The 20,657-nt window shown below is 49.6% G+C and overlaps 1 protein-coding gene across 1 annotated transcript in view; it reads left to right on the top strand.

The window, feature by feature from the left end:
• The first annotated feature begins 1,829 nt into the window (after positions 1 to 1,829).
• The window catches only part of Pou2f3 (POU class 2 homeobox 3), a 79,426-nt gene continuing 60,598 nt past the window's right edge, over positions 1,830 to 20,657 (top strand). The window contains exons 1-2 of the mRNA XM_076843683.2: positions 1,830 to 1,857; positions 8,121 to 8,189. Coding sequence (XP_076699798.1) covers positions 1,830 to 1,857; positions 8,121 to 8,189 — 97 coding nt within the window. The remainder of the gene's footprint in view (positions 1,858 to 8,120; positions 8,190 to 20,657) is intronic.

Genomic DNA, 20,657 nt, shown 5'->3' with positions numbered 1-20,657 from the left:
TCCCCAGCCCTTTTTATTTTATTTTGAGACAGAGTCTCGCTAACTTGCCCAGGCTGGCCTCAAACTTGCTGTCATTCTGCCTCAGCTGCTGGGCACTAAACACCTTCTAATGCCTGGTATGTGCCCAACAGTGTTCTAGGGTATTTGGAAGAGGAGCAATAAAATGAACAGCCCCTCTAAGGAGAGACTCACATAACACTCCACAAAGGCTATTAAGAACATTGAAATATCCTAGTAATTCAGAAAAAGATCAGATCACTTTCTACTTTAAAAGGAGGGGACATATGAATGGTGGGCAGACGGAGTAGACAGCAGTGCTTTTAGGTCAGGAGCTCCCACACTGACTGCATAACATGGGAAATCAAACTTCTGACACCTCATTTTTTCCATCTGTAATGGAAATAATAATGGTTCAATTTACTGGTTATGTGCACTAAATGAGATCTAAAGGTATCAAAGATGCCTTTAAACTGTTGGTCAGCACCATGCACGGCACATAGTGAAAGCACAATAAATGCTGGGTATTGTATTAGGAATTATCAGGGTGTATATTCCAGGAGAAAAGAACTGTTGTAAACAAGGCCTAGAGGCAGAAAAGCCCAGGACCTGCTCTGTGAGCAGAAAATAGACCTTGGCAGTAAGGTGATGGGAGGTTGATAGGGTGTCCTCTGGAAAGTAAGGCGGGGCCTTATCCTCCTGATTGCACGTGGCTTTCTGAACTTTCATGCAGGTGGTCCCTTTTCCTTGGAATCATTTACTGGCCCCTGAAGAGAGGAGGAAAGAGGATGGGTGGGGTCTTGGGCAATGAGTTTATGATGGGTGCTGCAAAGAGACTAGAATGGGAGTCCAGAGACCTGATTCCAGCCAGACTCTGTTACTGGGGAATCCTGTACCATTGGACAAGTCACAAGCTTTGGAAAGTGGCTGTCACCACAACCCCCCCACCCCCCAGCACTGGCAAATAACCTCCACATCCATTTCTCATAGAGTCTCACAGCAACCTGAAACCTGGGGGCAGGGAATGGCAGGCGAGGGGCAGTTGTCCTCCACTGGAAAATGTGATAATAAGCTGGGGGCCATCCAAGTCCCACAATAGTGAGCGAGAGCATTGGGGACTAGGTGAGCTTGGACACCTGCTTAACCCAGATAGATGCCCATTTTGCTTCGTCCCTGCCCGGTTTTACCGATGAGTAACATGAGTTCAGGGAGGTGAAGAGCCTGTCCCATACCGCACAGCTGGGAAGCGCTTGAAAGGAAGGATTCCAACACCAGATTCTTTCCAGCACACCCGCAAGGCTTCTCCAAACACTCCAGGTTCCTCGCAGGCTTACTCTTTGGGAGCCTGTCCAGACAGAAGCTCAGGCCCGGCTGGATACCCCGTCAGAGTTCCTAAAAAGGGCGCGCTGGACCGCTGCGGGTGTGGTGGGGAGGGGCCGCCAGGCCGGTCCCCGCAGACAGGTGTTCTGCAGGGTCGGACCCGCCCCGGCAGCACCCGGACCCCCTCGCCAGGCCCCCAGCTCCCCCGTATGCAAATGCTGCTTTGCATAGGCCCAAGGCCAGGCGCGGGGGCCTGCCAGGGGGCGTGGCCAGCGGCCCCCGCCCCGCGCCGCGTGCTCACCTGGGGAGTGTGGCAATCCTGGCCGCGCCGAGTGCTGGCCGGGCCGGAGCAGCGGAGCGCGCGACGGCTGTAGCGACGGGCTCCGGCAGCGGCTCCCGCGGCAGCGGCGGCCGGGGGCGGGAGGAAGGAGACCCTGGCTTCCCAGGGAGCCCGGCTGGGGCAGACGCGAGGGGCCTGGGGAGGCACTGGCTTTGGCCCCGCCTGGGGCAGGATGGTGAATCTGGAGTCCGCGCACCCAGGTGAGGGGCGGAGGGAGTTCTGACAGGTGTCACTGCGCGCGGAAAGGGGTGAAGGAGAGGGACACCAGGGGGCGACGCGGGCGGGAGGGGGACTTATTCCCCAGCGGCCAGGAGAGGGCAGTGTGGATAGCGGGTCGTCTTGGGGCGGGAGTGGGTTGCTGTCTGGGGAACTAAAGGGAATAAGTCTGGGATAAGGAACCTTGGAAAAGAAAGAGGGTGAGGGCGTGGGGCACTCCTGAAGCCCCAGACCTGGGGAGCCGGCATTGCAAGGAACTTGGGTGTGCTGAATTGCTATAGTCCCATGATGTGGCAGGAGATGGGTGGTTCGCTCCCTCAGCCAGGGGTGTGGACCTGGGAGTGTATAAGTGAAGAAAATACGTGTATCCACATGCTACACCTTTGGTGTCCGGGCATCTATGTGAAATGGAGGCAAAGTGGGCATTTGTTGGGGGAGGCTTAGAAGAAGTGGGTGGGGTGGGGCAATTATAGAGGCACACCTCGGGGCAGGTGCCATTCTGCACGTGTATTGATTAGGGCTTGTGCAAGCATGTATCTGTGTGTGTGTCTCCGAGGAATATTTACCTGTCCCCATGTGTCTTGGAAGACGTGGTGGAGCAGACCCTAGAAGTGGAATGTTGTGGGGACTGAAAATACTTGCACATGCATTCCAGGTGTGTCTGCATGTGTGGGAGGTGTGCCCACTCACATGCTCTGCAGGTCTTTGCTGTGCTCTAGGCTAGGTGCATGATGGGCCTGTGTGCCAAAGGGGGTGGTGACATTTACATCCTCTGGGTCCCATGTCCCCTGACCTCCTTTCCTGAAGCTGGGCACACAGGACATGGAAAACCATTGCCAGAAGTCCAATTTCCCTGAGTGAATGAACATGGGCATAGAGTGAACCATGATCTCTCCATTTACCCTTCTGATCCCTCCGTCTGCTGCTATGCTGGGACAGTGGGTTGGGCTTGGGGGTGAGGGGTGAGCAAATAACAAAGTGAAGAAAACTGTCTGACTTGCCAGGTGCTGTGGTGCATACCTGTAATCTCAGCGACTACTGAGAGTGTGGCAGGAGGATCACCAGTTCGAGGCCCACCTTGGCAACTTAGTGAGACCCTGTCTCAAAATAAAATACAATAAAAAGAAAGGACTGTGGATGTAGCTCAGTGGTAAAGTGCCCATGGGTTCTGTCTCCAGTACTGGAGGTGGGGGGTAGGGGTTGTGGGAGAAATCTGTACTTGGCTTGGTCACTTCAAACCCAGCACCTTATCTCGAAGTGGCCAGGACCAAGTGATCTTTATTTAGAATTTCAGGGTTGCTAAGGGTTTCGTTTTTTGCTTGCACTCCTTTCTCGAAGAACAGTGAGGAGGAGGAGGCAACTCCTGACCCACCCTAAGGAAAAGAGCAGGCTGAAGGCCCTTCCTGGGTCCTACCAATCCTGAAAACAAGTGGCAGTGGATACTCAGGGGAGCTGGGGAGCTGGGGAGCTCACTTCCTCAAGCACTGTTTCCCAGCAGGCCTGAGTGAAAGGCTGGCTGGCAGAGAGGTGTTGATATTCAGTGGCTCCCCAGGACGTGCCAGGAAGGCCTAGGTGAGACTGAATGAACCATCCAGCTGGGTGTCATCCAGTAGCCGAGGAAAGTCTCTTTCCAGACCCTGTGGTTTCGACCTCGGGGGTGGGGGGTGCCTGGAGCAGATCCCCTAGACAGCTTCTTCTGCTTCCTGCTGAGAAGGCCAGGGTTCAAATAGGAACAAGACTCCTACAAAGGTGGGCCCCTGGAGCGGGTGGGGAGTTCTTCAGGACCAAGATCAGAGACTTCCTGGGGGTTTTCCACCTCCTCATCTACTGGAAGCTCCTGCTCTGGGGAAATGGAAGGAGGTGGGAAGCTGGGACCTGGTAGGGAAGCAGCCTAGGGGCTTAAGAGTGTCTAATAGATGGCGAGAGAGGAAGTGAGGTGGAAGAGAGGCCCAAGCCCCCATGGCTTCCCCTGGAGCCAGCTCTGGGCTGATGCTTCCCAGACAACAGCTTCACCCCCTTCTCCTGATGGCCAGGATGCCAGGCACAAAGATGTCCTCCTCCTTGGGGCAGGTTCATCTCTCTATGGTCACTGGCTGCTCATTTTTCAGTCCATCTCCCCTCAGGGCTGTTGGGCCACCCTGTAACAGTTCTTAGTCTTGGCTCTTCTGAGCTATCTGGTTTCCCTTCAGGGCATCTCCAATGGGTCCCTCAATTTGAAACTTTCGGTGCAGTTTTTGATTGGGTTTTCTGGGTGGATTTTTCAGTTCAAGGTCATCTTTGTAGGGCCTTTCTGAATGGGCCCTGCTGTGCATGTGGGGGTCCCTCTTCCCTCTATGCATTGTCATATTATGGGCCCCTCTCTAAGGTTCTTTAGGATTCTCTTTGTAGAAAATTGGTCTCTCTTGAGTACCATGTTTTCCCCACCATAATGATCCAGTATCCTGGTGATCCTTGATAAAAAGGACTTCCCTTGTGAATTGCTAGTCCTCGGGCCTGGGAACTCCTCCTTGATTGATTTACTAGGACACTTTAGATGGGGGAAGGAAGCAGAATAAGAGCACACAGGTGAGGGCATAGCCTGCCCCCTGGTCGGTTCACACAGCTCCACTAGCTCTGTAGCCCCTGAGTCAGTGCTGTCTTCTTTCTCTGATAACCTGTGTGCAAGCCATGACTCAGGTTTGCTTGGAGCTTTAGCACTTTGTACCTTTACAAAGTATCTCTCATATAGGAACACTAAGACCTGAGTAGGCAAGAGGCCACCAGACACAGGGGCTCCCAGCCAAGGAGGGGCACCCCACTCTTAGGCCAAAAACAGGCTGTGAGACCAGCCAGTCAGCTATGGAGGGAAGGACAGGGAGACATGGTGCGAATCCAGCAGAGGGGGAATACCTGGTTAGCTCCAGGGTGTGTGTCTGTTTCTGCGCTTCTGTCTGTGAGCTATTCACCATCAGGGTTGGGAAAGAGGGGCTGAGCATCTCAAAGTCAGTTAGAACTCAGGAATGACATGTGGGTCATATGGCCTGATTATGGGAGGGAAAAGAAGAGAGAAGGAATCTCCTCCAGGGGAGAGTTGAGGCTTTGGCTAGCTCAGAAGTGGAACTGGCAGGTTCCTTAAAATTTCCCTGGTAGAAGCACTCCCAACAGCTTATGAGGGAGGATCCAGGTAGAAGATGACATGAAAATGGGTACCAATGAGACATGTTGGGCTCTCTTTCCTAGAGTAACCTTGTCCCAGGAGGTTTTCTGGGCACTGTGGTCACTCAGCCTGTTAACAGCCAGCAACCTGGGGGAAGAATGCCTCTGGGGCTTCCCTTCCCATTCACAGATTTTAAGGAGGGGCTTCTCCTGCCCAGGCCACAGCTCAGGGAGGTCAGGGCAGCTTTCGGGCGTGATGGTGCTGGCTAAGGCAGATGAGGGTCTGGGCTCTTGCACAGCACAGCTGAGCCTCCCCAGGGAAGGGAGTGATGGCAAGGAGCCTACTCAGTAGGGCTGAGATAAGAACACAGAGAATCCTGGCCCCACCCCACACCTCTCTCACTGCCTCCTGGCAAGTGCTGTTCAACAGGTGAAGGGTTAAGCGTCCCAGCGAGTTTCGGTGTTGGCCCATTTTTAGGCTGAGACCCAAGCGCTTGTCCCACCCATCAGCCTCAGCCTCCTACCCAACAAGAACAGGTTCTGGGTATCTTAGCATCCTATGGGACTGAAGGAGAGGTTTGACAGGTCATCTTGCCTTGTCCTTCCAAGCAGACTCAAATCCCTGTCCAAGCCTAAAGTACTATGATGTTGCAGAGCCCTGGCGGAGTGGAGGGTCTTCTGATGCCTTCAAAACTGACCTTTAGACATAATGAAAACTAAAGTTCAAGCTAACTTAAAAGATGAATGAGAAATGGGTATACTTAAAAGTGATGTAGGGAATGGGTGTTGGAAGAGTTTGGGTTACAAGTATAATATTCTGGCTTAGCTCAAAGAGTTTCCTTTTAAAGGCAGGAGTTTGAAATAAGTTGATTCAGAGACTCTGATCATCACCCCGGCTTCCCTGCCTCTCAACCTTTTCCTGTCCCCTTGAACACTTCTCCTATGAAGCCAGAATTTGGAGGATTTTAATGTTCCTTAGGTCAAGAATAAGTTACAAAGTTGCCAAGACAGAAAACCAAAGCTGTTTCTGATAATGGGAAGGAAGCTGAGAGAGGGGCAGGACAAGGAGGCCAGAGAGGAAGGGCTAAGTCGGAGGATGTCTAAGTCGGTGTCTGTTGGATTAGTGTATTTATTAGGTGCTTACTTTGTTTTTATTCATTATTTCGTTTAATTCTCACAATAACCCTGGGAGGTATTTTTCATTATCCCCTTTTTTTTTTTATTTAAATGAGAAAATTGTCATTCACATATGTGTCTAGAGTCCCCCAGCTAATGAATTATGGGCCAGGGATTAAACCCAGATTTGTCTGATGCCCAGATTCCTGCTCTGACTCCCAGCTCTACTGAAGCAGGTTAAAACCAGCAGAGGGAGAGAACTTCCACCCTGTGCCTTCCAGGCAGTCTCTGATTGTGGGGTTTTCTCAACCCTGTTGAAGAATCCCCTCAGTGCAGTGTGAGCTCAGGTCTGTGTTGGGCAATGCCCAGGTTCCAGGGATCACCAGCATTGCAGAGGTGGGGGAAAAAAGTGAAGCCCACTTCTCCACTGGATCAGAAGCGAGCAACCACAGAGGCCCTTTGCAAATATGTTCAGGTGGCTCACACTGATCATTCTGCATGCTCACACATGGCAGACAGTACAGCTTGAAATCGAAGCAGGAAGGACTGAAGTCAGGCTCAACAAATGTCCAGATGCAATGCCCAGGAGGTCCATATGGTTACAGAGTCTTCACTAAGTGCAGCCCCAATGTCTGGGGAGGGCTTCACGGAGCACCAAGTATTTACCAAGGAGTTCTCATTCAATTGACAGGTCTCATAGAACACCTAGGGTCATCTTAGTTCCTCCCCTGACTCCTGGAGTGTTCTTGACTCCCCTTCTTCCCATCGTGCTTGGTACCTCAGTCACACCAGCAGGTGTAAATCTCTGCCAGAGCCACACACAATCACTGCCCTTTAAAAACATAGGCTTTCTCCCCTCTTTTCCCGAGGCAGAAGTCCAGCCTTTCCCATCATTCTGATCATCTCCAGACCTCAGACATCCAGACTGCCAACTGTCTGATTACCTGATGCAAATTAAGGCTGCCTTCTTGAGTGGGATTGGCTGGGGAGCCGACTATGCAAATTGGCTCACCAAGACTATCAGGTTTGAAAGAGTTAAAGTGCTGCCCTAGAGAAGAGGGTGAGGGTGAAAGGGGGGGGGGTCACCCTGATTTGAATAAAATATTCTTCTGTCTTTAATAGCTTCAGTATTTGGGTGGTTTAATAAGGAGAGGAGTCCAGAGAGTTAGTTCAAAGTTGCCTCTTTCCTTGCCTCTGCTGACCCGGGAGGAGACTTAGGGGCCTCATAGGTGGTGGCAGCTGACTGTTATGGGTAAATGTTTAATTTATTAAAATGAAGCAGGGCGGGAGAAGCCAGACCAGCCAGGCTTGGGGGGCTGATAATGGGGCCCCGTGTAGGTATGTTTTCTCAGCAGGGCAGTGACACACTGCCACCCCTTTCTCACTGAGCAAGTTGAAGGAGTAGAAGAGAAGGTAAGGGTCTCCAAAGAACAGGATCTTCAACACGAGTGACACAGGAGCTAGGGTTTGATCCCTAGAGGGTGCACTGATCTCTGAGTTAGGCAGAGAACTGGGGACCTAAGATGAGAAGGGTAAACTTTGGTTCACAGGTACCGTCCTGGGTAGAGCAGGGCAGGGAGGAGAAAGATTTCTGGTGCTACTTTAAAGAAATAAAACAAATCTCCCAAATCCCAAAGAAAATGAAGGTTGGGAATGGGAAGGGCTCCGCACCCTACCTCAATGCCCCTCCCCTTGTTACATTTTTGCCAAATGAGTCTTGGTGGTAGAAGGAAGTGGCAATGATGCAAAAGGTGAGACCCTGCAGTAGCAATGGAGAGGGGGAGGAAGACAAGGAGAGGAGGCAGGCACGGGAGGAGGGGATTTGTGCCCCTAAGCTTATGAATATTCTAATGATTGTATGTTCGGGAATCAGGAATTTGAAAGTCTGATGGTTGTTGTAATTACACATTCATCTTTGCTGTTTAGTTAAAGCCACATATGTCATAGCAAGAAAAATTGTGACCTGTTATTAAAATCAGTTGTGTTTTCTCTGCAGATATCAAGATGAGTGGGGATGTAGCAGATTCCACTGACGCTCGAGGTGCTCTCAGCCACGTGGAGCAAGGTAAGGGGCTTCTCTTCTGGGGATGGAACAGGCAAGCAGAGTATGGGAGGAAGTTATTGGAAAATGTCCAGCAGGGTAATGTCTGTTCTTGCTTGGTCTTTCATCCAGTCTTAGAAAGCAAGGAGATTCTCTGTGAACTGAAATGGGACCCTGGAGCTTTGGAATAACAGATACTGTCTCACTGGAACAAACCTCTGTAATGAAGCCAGGAAAGAGCCAGATTCTTAATAAAACAAAACCAAATCAAAAAAGTTAGGAGGGCAATTCCCTTTTTCAGTGTTGGGGATGGGTGTCAGGGGCCTTGCACATGCTAGGCAAGTGCTGTACCGCTAAGCTAGACCCTCAGACCTGTGATTCATTTTGGGATGCCAGTCGAACATGGCTAGAAGCAGCAGGCTGTGTTTCCAGTTGCCACTGACTAACTTAAGGTAGAGACTTCTTTTGGTAGATGGAACCAGGATCTTTTAGCCCCATATTTCTCAATAGTACTTATTTCTTTATGCATTTGTATTTGTACGTATTGGTACTGGAGATTGAACCCAGGAGTGCTTTACCACTGAGCTACATCCCCAGCCCTTTATTATTTATGTATTTATTTATTTAGAGACAGGGTCTTCCTAAATTGCCCAACCTGACCCTAAACTTGTGATCTTCCTGTCTCAGCCTCCTAAATTGCTGGGATTACAGGCATGCACCATCACACCCAGCTTAACAGTCCTTAAGAAACTAATCAAAGAAGCCCATGCACAAATGTTCCCTTCCAAATAAAGTGTGTGTGGATGGTAAATAGGCTCAGAGAGGAGGACTTGATACCTAAAGATAATTTTACTTTATGTAGAAAAGAAAGGAGACAGAAAAGATTGGGAAGAAAGTTTCACAGCTCTCTTCCTTTTCCCTCCATAACCCAAGCTTTGGTTTGAAAACTCTATGTAATTAAGGAGAATTTACAGAAAGATAAGTAGAAATTGTAACTCCACCAAATAATTTTAATGGCATCCCAACAAGACCTCAATTAGCCTTTCATCTGGATCATTAGAAACATAGAAATTAGAAGAGAATCAATGTCCCCTAAAGCTAAAGTCTTTTTCAAGTCTTCTGGAATACTCTAGTTCCACTCTTGAAGCTGAAAGATCTGGGATCAGAGACAAGATAGTTGGGAAGCCTTGGAGGTTCATCTGCAAGAGGCATTTTCCATAAGCTTTTGTGTTCCCCAAATTATTATTGAAATAGTGTCTACTTGCATGCAGTACACATATAACTACAGGTAGCTACAATCTGGGGTATGTACTGGGGATTGGGGATTAAACCCAGGGGAAGTTTACCACTGAGCTACATCCCCAGTTCTTTTTACTTTTTATTCTGAGATAGGTCTCTCTCTGAATTGCTGAGGGTCTCACTAAGTTGCCCAGGCTGACCTCGAACTTGCAATCCTCCTGCCTCAGTCTCCCAAGTGGTTGGGAATGCAGGCATGAGCTAGCCCGCCTGGTTCCAGTCTTTCTATTTGCTTGGTATGGAAGAACAGCTGGACTGAGGATAGTGGCACCCATTTTTCAATGGCTTTATTAGCTGGGTATGGTTTACTAAGATCTGTGGTGGAGAGCACCTGTTCTTCCCAGTTGAGAAGAAATTTTCTTTTAATCTCAAGAATCTGAGATCAGTTCAGCTGGAGAGTGATGGGCATAGTGCCCACACTGACACTCTTCCCTTGGAGAAAAATCAGCTCAGGAGCCACGATCCTGAGGAATTTGGGTTGCTCTTTCCTGGAAGCAGGCTGGCCAGAGCCAACTCTTTTCACCTGGGCCCTATTACCTGGGACACGTCTAAGCAAGTGTCCATGTAGGTAAAGACCACACTTAACACTGGCACAGGGGCTTTGCCATCAATTACCCTGAGCAAGTTAGGGGACTAGTACTAAGAGTAAGAACGAGTTGCACAGAACCCTGGAAGGTGAGCCAGAAAAGTGGTGGGGATCCAATCCTGGGAGGAGCTTAGGAAGGTTAACGTGTTACAGACCATCTGAACAAATTCTGACTTCCTGAGACAGTGGGAGTTATGCACAAAGTAGTTAAGGAAGAAAGAATCCAGACATAGGTTAGGACCCACAGAATCTGAATACCGTCAAGGGATACTGCCAAGGTACCATGTGACTTCAGACCAGCCACTGTGCCTTCTTAGGAGGCAGGAACAGATGAGCTTTGAAAAGTATGGATTTAGAATCAAACAGATCTTGGAGAAATGTGCATCTCTGCTGCTTACTGGCTATGTGACCTAATCATTTATCCTTTTCTCTTCTGTAAAGAGGGAAGATTAATGCTCGTCTTAGAGAGTGGGCTGAGAGTTACTCGAGATGATATCTAAAGCCCTTAGCATAGGCTTGGTGCAGGGCAGCTGTGATCATTATTGCTTCTAATGGCCTCATTAAGATGCTACGATTTTATAATATACAGATTGGGCATCACTGCCAAGTGCTCTTGGAACACAAGTGGCTGGGGTGCCCTGTTCCCCTTCACTCACAGTAAGTGGATCCTCCTCATGGATTGGTTTTGTTCACTCACCCTTTCTGTGTGGTTCCTTCTCAACTGAAAAGAAATAGCGATGCCTGCAACTTTTGTGTGGGCTACAGCTTTATGACGCCCCTCCACATTTTCCTTCAGGGCTCAGCTCCTGGCTGGTAGCATCAATGCCTAGGTGATTCTCAAATTACTGTATGTTTTTAAGGGCAAGAAAAAAGAAGTAGCTAATTACAGTAACCAAACTTCCTGGAAAGTCACTCTGACTCATTTTTTTTTTTTTTAACAGAGGAAAGCTTATTATGAGTTACAATGGTTACCAACTTGGTTTAATGGCTTCCTTTGAATTTTTAAAAGACACATTCGCCTTCCCAGCAGTGCATGAATTAATGGGTGGTTTGTCTCTGGGTTTTAAAGGAACTATAAACAAAGATGACCTAGAAAGCCCATGTTCCATGAGAGCACCCCAGGGTTGTGTGAAATCCCCAAGGGGCACTAGGAGTGGGAGCTACAAAAATGAAACGAAATTCCCATATTGGCTAGGAGTGCTAAGGAGAGAGTTCTCAGGCCCAACACAGACCTCCCAGTTGGTGGGGACCTGGCAAGACAGTTCATCCTCCCTTCTCCTCCAACACAGAAGAGAATAAATTGCCCAAGAACTTAGGCAACACTAGGAACCAGGCAGAGGTTCCAGAACCCTTGTCCTCACCACACTCCCCAGACACACATACAGAAGAGAGAAGTTAAGTTCTTTCTACGTTGCTCAACTATTAACTTTTCTGTCCTTCCTAATATCTGCCCACCTGTTACTACTTCTCCTTCACTTTTGGAGCTGACAATATTTATCTATTTTCAATTAAGGACTTGAAAAGAATATAGCCTTACTCACATTTCAAAATCCCCCAGGCTGAAACTGACAGTCCCCAAGCATGGATCCAGCTCACCCTGTGACTTTTTAATCCCACTTCTCACATCTAGTCTCGAATACAAGAGAAAACATGAAGAACTCAGGAGCAAGGGGAAAAAACAGTGACATTTGCAGAGCCTGCTTCCCAGACTGGGCACATGTGGGCAATCTTATGTGCATCATCTCATTTAATTCTCACAATAAGCCTAGGAGACAGAGGCATTATTGTCTCCTTTTTCACTGATGAGGAAATGGTGGCCAAGTGTGAGAAACCAACTTGCCTGGGGTTGCACAGCTTATAACCAGGAACCTAATTCAGGCCTTTGTGATTCTGCCAGGTTCTTCTCTTGGCTGTGCTGTGAACTCCCTGGGTACAATTTGGGAAGTGTTTCCCATGTGGACTTTTATTTTCTTTTCTATAAAGGAGGGGTTTGGACTCGATCGTCTCTAAGGGCTGAATTGTAAAAGCTGCGTGCACGGCTCTGCTCCTCAGAACTTTCTCCCATCCATCATGTGCACGTCTCGTGTTGGTGTGTAGTTTCCCAAGTATTGAGCTCTCCCATGGTTTCCCTCAGCCACTCCCTGTTGGTTCCCTTCTTTCCTCCTCCTCCTCCTCCTCCTCCTCCTCCTCCTCCTCCTCCTCCTCCTCCTCTTATGATCTCCTCCAGTGTCTCCAGCCGTTTTGCTGTGGGTAGGCTCCAATCCTGTTCTCTGACCTAACTGGCAGTCCCTTTACCATCTATGGAGCACCACTCTGGGTCAGACCCTGGGCTCAGAAAGATGAGGAGGAGTCCCTGTCCTCAAGGAGCAATTGGCCAAGTGCAGGGATTCATGACTGCTTGGATGATGGCGACAACTTGTGTCGGTGAGCGCATTCCCAAACGCATCATGCATCTGGCCCTTACAACGGCTCTCTGAGAGTAGGTGTTATTATCCCACTTTGCAGGAGAGGAAATGGAGGCTGGCAGTGAGAAAGAGGATTAGCTGATATTTCCAAGGACCCTGAAGTGGAAGATGAGAGAATGAAGCCTGGATCTTTCTAGTCACTTTTTTCCTAAAGGTGGTGCTGGGAAGACTGGGGACCAGCACTGGGAGCCAAGAACAGAGGATGTTAAAGGATCACATCTAGCCTCAAACACAAGAAGATCAGGGTGGATGCCAAAATGGTGGAGGGTGTCAGGGCTGGAGGGGACCCAGGTCACCTGTAGGTAGACTGATCTAGTCCAAGTAGCAGAAGCTGTTTGAACTAAAGCTCCCTGCTTGCTGGAGAGGAGAGGAGAAGGACTGGGGCCAGCTGCCTCCTTCTCTGAACTGTGGAGGTTGAAGATCTAGCCCAGGAGAGAACATTTTCCTTCTCTTCTCCCTCCTGGTCTCCCCACCCCGCATCAGGGTCCTAGCCCCTCACCCCTCTGCAGGCTCAGTGTCATTTGACAGAGGGAGTGCAGTGGGGTTCCAAATCCAGGTGGCCCAGGAGCCAGTGCCCTGGTACCCTTGTCCTGCTGGGTAAAGAGGAGCTCCAAGAGGGGAGCCCAGGAGAAGAAAGGGGACACTAAAGGTGAGGAAGGGGCCGGACTTTGTCATTTAGCCCTGCCTCTTGCCCTTCCTTCCTGACCTCAGTTCTCCTGAGGTAGAATGACAACCATCAGTCCCCAGTGCAGAAGGGACACCAAGGAGAGTCAACAGCATGGGGATCCTTTTGCAGAAAGTCTTATGGCCTGACTCTTGGAACTTCCAGTGTGGTTTTAAGCAGGAGGGATGTGGTTTTACAGGGACGCACCATGGGGGGCACAGAAAATTAGCAAGTCTCTCCTAAGGTTCCGGAGAAAGAGTGGGTGACTGACTGAAGACTGACTGAACAGCACTCTCAGTTAAGGGTCAGCTCATTCCTGGGTCTCAGGGTCTCTACTCTCCTGAGTTCCCAAGAAAATAAACTGAGGATTGCAACCAAGAGGTGAAGTCCTGGGTAGGACCAGGCAGATGACTCTAAGATGAGTGTGGTTTTCATCCAGATGTTAATAAAACTCGGAACCCAGGGCCAGGCAAGCGCTTTACCTTTAGACACATCCCCAGCCCTAAAACTAGTCTTTCAATGGCAGAGAGGACAGAAGATATCAAGGAAGAACTTGAGGGACTGGTGAGACTCAGGAGAAGGCCTAGTGAAGTCTCCTGTTGACAGTGTTTCTAAATGAGGCTCGTGTGTGAGCGCCTGCAGGCACGTGCACTTGTGCGTCTTCCCTTTTTATGATGAAATGACAGACTGGGTATGAGAGCACTTTGAAAAGAGTACACCACCATTTAAAGACAATCCATTATTACATCAATAATTATTGGAACCTGGGTGTGGTAGCACACACCTGTAATCCCAGCAACTCTGGAGGCTGAGACAAGAGGATTGCAAGTTCAAGGCCAACCTCAGCAAATTAGTGAGGCCCTAAGCAACTTAGCAAGACCCTGTCTCAGAATAAAAAGGGCTGAGGGATGTAGCTCAGTGGTTAAGTGCCCCTGGGTTCAATCCCCAGCATTGCCCCCCACCAAAAAAAATAATAATTATCTGAAAAATTCAGGGGACAAAGTGAAGCTCTGTCAATGAGTGCCCAAGACTTGAGTTTCCTCATAGTAATTGGGGGATAAAGTAAGTAGATGGGAATAAAATGAAAAGACGGGCAAGGCGGTTGCCTGCACCATCCCTCTCCTCTCTGGAAGGGCAGAATGAAGCCGCAGCCTCCAGATCTTGAGGGGAATTAATAATGGATTCCTGGGGATATAAAGATTCTGGAAGGATATCTTGTCCGTCCTTGAAAAATGAGAGCATCTTCTCTTCTAGAGATTTCTTTTTTCTCATCTATCTTTCATCCCTTAAGAAAAGCCAAGCCTCCACAATTTCTCTTGGCTACTTTCCGCCCCCGCCCCAGTACTAGGGATTTTCCAGGGTCTCACATATGCTAGGCAAGTGCTTTCTCACTGACCTGTGTCCCCCAACCCTTTTTTCAAGTTTTGTTTTGAGACAAGGTCTCACTAAATTGCCCCAACTGACCTTGAACTTGAGATCCTCCTGTCTCAGCCTCCCAAGGAGCTGGGATTGCAGACGTGCACCATCATGCTCAGCCAAGGCTACCTATTCTTATATGATACAATCCTTAGTGCCTGGAAGTTCTTTCTTATCTCTCACCTAAGATCCCCATGCTGCAACATACACACATTGTCTTTTGTTTTGGCCTACTAAAACCAGAGTGGCTTGCATCCTGCCTTGCTTCCAATTTCAGTGACAGGGAAATTAAAAGGTAGTGATTCACTCACTTCAGACTGTGGCTCTGTATGTTGGAGATCTCAAGAGAGTGGCCCATGGTGCCAGGAAGTGCCCAGCTCTAAGACACAGAGAACCTTAGCAAGTAAAATGGTCACAATGGCAGCTCACACCTGTGTCATGACTTCCAACCACAGGAACTTTGTCATCCATGGATTCCCACCCCAACCCACAGGGTAGACAGGACAGGATCATACTGCTCAGATAAGCCATGAGTGGCTGGGCAGTCCTACCCAATGCCATTCTGTCTTCTCCTTGGAGGTCTTTTTAAGGAAATACCCCCTGTGACCCCAGCTGCCACCTCTGCAGTCCCCAGAAGAACATCGACTCCCTTTTCTTTCCAACTTAAGAGGGTACATAGGTGAGGGAGATGATGGGCCATCATCCATGGGCCTTCTTTTACCATTGGGGTTCCCCTCGGGCCCTCAGTGGTCACTCCCACTTCAGTCTCGGTGGAGGACAGTTCTTTTCACTTCCAGTCTGTTGGAGACCAGCACCCAACCCCATGGTGCGTGATTAGTGTGAAACTCGTTACCCGCCACGCACTTTCAACAGCACCCAAACTGGTGTGTAGCGAGTTCAACAGGGAGACCCTATAATCACCTGCCTGCGTGTGATTAGGTCTCTACATTCTTACTCTGTTTGCATGTGTCTGACTCGGGACCTTAACAAACAGCCTGCAGACCCGCCTTGGTGGTTAGGCCACACTTGGAGGTGTGCTACTTTAGAGGAGTTTGCATTCATATAAGTCTGTCCCTTCCTTTGACATCCCATGAGCAATGGCTACATCTGACCCAAGCGACCTCCTTGGCCTTTCTCCTGCTCTAGAGATGATTGGAGGTGATGATGGGGGCCCAGCAGGAGAGGGAGGCTCCAGTGGGTCCTTTGCTGACTTGGAGGAGTGACATCCCCGCCCCCTAACACAGCACACCCGGAGGCTGGACACTGAGCAGTGTCCAGAGACTCAGGCCACTGCAGCTCCCAGGGCTTTACTCCTTCACTAAGGCCCCCAAAATTGCCAGCCCAAGCTGTGAGTAAATGGGTTCACCCTCCTCCTCAAGAAACAATTAGCGCAGCGAACACCTGGTGTGGGAAAGTGCTGAGTAAGAGCACAAAGAATTTAAAGAGAGCTGAGCACCTGAATTAGGATGAGTCTTAGGGGCTTGAGAAGCAGCCCAAACCCAGGCAGCTAAAATTCGGTTACAGTTTGTCCTGCCTCACACCCAAGTGTGCGTGCACACACACAGGGATGCACAAACTCACACGCCTCAAAACTCCACCTCAAACCCAGGGGCACACCTGCAGGCTGTCTTTCTTTTCTGGTCCATGAGGTTCTCTCAAAGGCAGGCTTGGGTCCTCCAACGGGTGTGAGAGATGGGAGGTGGCGCTTCAGGTCAGCATTTGCTAGTGGGTCTCTGTGTTTAGACCCCTCCCCTGTGGGAATTCTTGTCTAGGTTGCCCCCCATCCATCCAGGCAGTACAAGGGGGAGAAGCAGCTGAAAGGACAAGGACAGAAAGGACACCCAGTTTTCCTCTCATGTGCACTCTCCACAGCCTTTGGTTTTGGGGGACAGTGGCCAATTTAGAGTTCAGTATACTTGGAAGGGAACTTGCATGCAATCATCCCAGTCCCCCTCTTATGAGTGCCAGGGCACAACAGGGTAGGCCAGGGCAGGGCAGGCCAGGGTGTGGTCAGAGCATGACCAAAGCTCTCAACAGTGGCTGGATTTTATGTCCAGGGGCTTCGGCCACCAGCAGTTAAAGTGCCTGTCTGGGTTTTTCCATGGACTGGTGAGCTCATGGTGAACGCAGGGTCATAGTAGGATGACAGGAGGGAGACTCAGGGAGGGCAGGCCTTTGTGCCAAGCCGGGAGTTTGGGAAACAGGGCTGCAGACATCTCCCAAAAAGCACCCAAGTAGTTGTTGACTCAAACAATAATAGGTGTTCATTTGCATGGCATTTACATATAGGTTCCATGGAGCTCCTTTCATCTCCTACTATGGACTCCAACAAAGTCCTGCCACCTTGTCTGGGGCTTTGTTGTGTTCCCCAGACTCCAGAGCCTGCACACACACCATTAATGTGTCGTTTGGTTAGCCCAGCCTGGCAAAACCAGCAGTTGGTCTTATCTGGGTGTGCCTGGTCCAGGTTTACTGGAGAGGTAGCCCAAACAGGTGGCCAAAGGGGCACCCAGTTAAGGTTGCCCCACTTACCTGCAGTCAGTTCCAGCAAAACCCCCAGTAGGGGGCTTGTCCATCCTCTACCCCTGCTCAAACTGGGAAGAGGAACAAAAAAATCTAAGCCTGGGAGCCCAGAGAGGTGCAGAAAGGAAAGGAAACCGGGTGGTTGCTATGACGATGGGGTCTCTGTGCCCCATTTGCATAGGGCGCTGATTTCCATACTGCAGGGTGAATTTCCATATCCCTGCCTCAGAGCCTGTTGGGGTGGGGAGAGGGAGAGGGGAGAGGTCATTTGAAATTCAAATGAGGATGATTAAGGTTTTCTTGAGGAGGAAAGTGTGGACAAAAGGGGTTAAGCCAGCTGACAAACGTGGGCTCCGTGGGCTCCGGGGCTCAAAGTTATCAAAGAGAGGTGTGCCCTTGGCTGGCTCCCCTGCCAGCCCATGCCACCTGTCCCTGGAGACCTGCTGGTGGTGGGAGGAATCCACTCCAAGACGGGTGGTGTGACTTCTGCCTTGCAGGAGAATCCTTGGGGTCGCCCCTCTTGCACCTGGGTGCAGTTTAGACTCTCAGTGCCCTAAAGATATTTGAGCTCGAGGGTAAGGACCACTGAGTGAGTTCTAGTCCTGGGGTCAGGCCAGCCTTCCTCTGGTGACACAGACTAGTCATCTCAGGTTTTTAATTGGAGAAATGATCTCAGTACTTTCTTGTTGGACTGAGGAGGTGGGAAGACATCTAGGCTCATCTTTACCACCCACCTGCAACCTTCCCTAGGTCACTTCCCCTCTTCAGGCCTGAGTCTAGGCATCAGATGAAGAGTCTGCAGTTGAGGGTCTCTGCAACCCTTCCAGGCGTCCTTTCTACACAGAGGTTAGCATGTGCTAGACCCTTGGAAGTATGTGAATTGCTGCACCCTTAGGCTTCTCTACTGTGTTAGAAAGGACTCCTCTGCTCCTGTAGCCCACTCTGACCTTGGGGTCATTATTTAAAGGCTCACTGCTCAGTTTTTTCACCTATAAAATGGGGATATTAAGAGCACCTACCTGGCAGCCGTGAATGAGCTGGAATTTGTAAAGTACCTGGCGCTGTGCCTGCCGCCTTAGTAATGCTGTTTATTATTATTTGTCTCTGGAGAACCAAGTGTTCACAGGGTGGATGCAGTGCCTCACAGCCAATTCAGGCGCCTCGGCTTGCAGTATGGACTGTCTCCTGAGCAGGTGGCCTATGAGTTCACTCCTGTTCAGCACAGTGTCATGTCCATCCATGTCCAGAACTCAAGTTGGAAGCTTGCTTTGGTGACAGACTCTACCAGAGCTAAGTGGTCACCTCACAGAATCCATCCCAAATCTGTCAAATCACCCCCTGTGGGCTGTTTATGTTGATCCTAGTTCAAGTTTGTCTTCATTACTTACTTTTTTGTGCAAAACTCCACAAGTACAAACCTAGGTAAGCACTCTACTAGTAAGCTACATCTCAGCCCTTTTTTTTCTTTTTTAATTGCAGGGCATGGGTACTTAGGATTGAATCCAGGGTGCTCAACCACTGAGCCTTACCCCCAACCCTTTTTTACTTTTTATTTTGAGACAGGATCTCTCTAAGTTACCAAGGCTAGTCTGGAACTTGCTATCCTCCTGCCTCAGCCTCCCTAGTCATTGGGATTACAGGCATGAGCCACCACACCTGGTTCTCTAGACTCCTTCTAAGACTAGTGCCATCTCCCTAGGATGTTCCTCCCACCCAGCCCCCGCATCATGCTGTCCATTTTGGGCCTCTGTGATGATGACTGCAGCATCAATATGTGGCCAACAGGCAATCCAGGGGCAGAGCATGGGAGCTCTAGAGAGTCCCATCTATAGCTCAGATGGAGAAGAAATATAGATTCTATTTCCTATCAAATTAGAAGACGAGTTGCTGAGGAGTCTTTCCTTTATCATAGAATACTGTGGAAAATTACAGTGGGAATCTGTAACCTGGCTTCTCTTTAGCAAAAGGGTGCAGCAGAGCTCCCCTGTTACCTGTGGCATGGCCCCAGGCAATCAGTGGAAAGAGAATGGAGAACCCACTTTGGGTTCCATCTTATGAATGTGCATGAAGAGGACAATCATGGGGACACGCAATAGGCCATGTCACAAAAGGAAGTCCTGAGGATGATCATGTGAACCCTGCTGTTCTGTCCCTCAAGCTAGAGAAGTAGAAGCTTTGAATCATGAAAACCCCCAAATCTACAGACTGTCATAGTCTGGAGGGAAGTAGAAAGATCATCCAGTCCTAGGGTAGTAAATGGGTGTCTTCAGCAGAACCAAGGCTGATTGTTGGTAGTGATCGCATCAAACTGAGTTTAGGAAAAGGAAAGGGATGCCAAGTTCAGTTAGCGATGTCTATCCTGGGCACATATGAGATTTTGCGTCTCCTAAACCAATGCTCTTCCCATAGTCCATATTTAATTTTTTTCTGTAGCACTAAGGGTTGAACTCAGGGCTGCTTTACCTGTGAGCTACATCCTCAGATCTTTTTATGTTTTTAATTTCGAGATAGGGTCTCGATAAATTGCCCAGGCTGGCCTCAGAACTGCTATCTTCCTGCCTCAGCCTCCCAAGTAGCTGGGATTACAGGCATGTCCCCCTGAGCCCAGCTCCCGCAGTCCATCTGAGTCCTCCTGTGCCCTGTCCTTCAGGATCAACTTCAAGGACTGGCCTCAGGTTCCTCCTGGATATTTTTTCACCCCTAAGAAGGAAGCAGCAGGAAAGGGGACAGAAACTTTTTAACACTTAAGGGAAATTGAAGCCTGCTCTAAGTGTGGCAGAAAATAGCCTTTGAAGTGATCCCAGAGCCCCATTTACTATGTGTTCTCTGGACAGAACTCTGATCATTAGACTATATTTCCCAGTTCCCCGGAGGCATCTTAAGTACCAAAAAATGTAGACATAATGTGTGGGGAGGTTCCCTGGAAAAAAGTCTGGTTTTAACTGGATTAAATGACCACACTGGAAGTCCCTGGGCCTACCCCGGTGGCTGGCTGCTCAGGAGTGTTTCCAAGGTCCTCGCACTTAAAATAATCTCTATCCCAGGAAGTGCCAGCAAGTTTCCAAGTGGTCATAAAGTCACTGGAAACCTTATTGTGTTCTACCAGAGAGCAGAGCGGCTGAGAGGAGAATAGTCCAGATGTGGGAGAGGCCGAACCTCCTTGCTGAATGCTGTCTGCATTGTTTACCAGGCAGAAGTGAAAAATCCTGCTTGAACAGTTCTGGGTTCCTGCTTCCACCTCCCTCGCCCAGAGAATTGCTCCCCAGGCAAACTCACATCCAGGGCTGCCAAAGCTATGCAAATCACTCTCGGCAAGGCCAGGCTGTTGGTTCACAACTGAGGTGGGGAAGTGGGTGGCCTCCCTGGGGGCCCATGCCTAGCTCCCTGGGTTGGGGGGCCTGGCCAGGCAATACCAGTCATTGCTGATCCAGTGTCCACCAGGTGCTAGGGGGAAGAGAGGTGGAGGGGACAGTTGCTCTTCACAGTGAGCCTTGGACTTCTTATTGCATTGGGCATTATGACCATGCTGGCTTAAAGGGATC

Source organism: Callospermophilus lateralis, chromosome 2, assembly GCF_048772815.1.
Source record: "Callospermophilus lateralis isolate mCalLat2 chromosome 2, mCalLat2.hap1, whole genome shotgun sequence".
Classification (NCBI taxonomy): domain Eukaryota; kingdom Metazoa; phylum Chordata; class Mammalia; order Rodentia; family Sciuridae; genus Callospermophilus; species Callospermophilus lateralis.
This window is presented reverse-complemented; position numbering and strand designations above follow the sequence as displayed.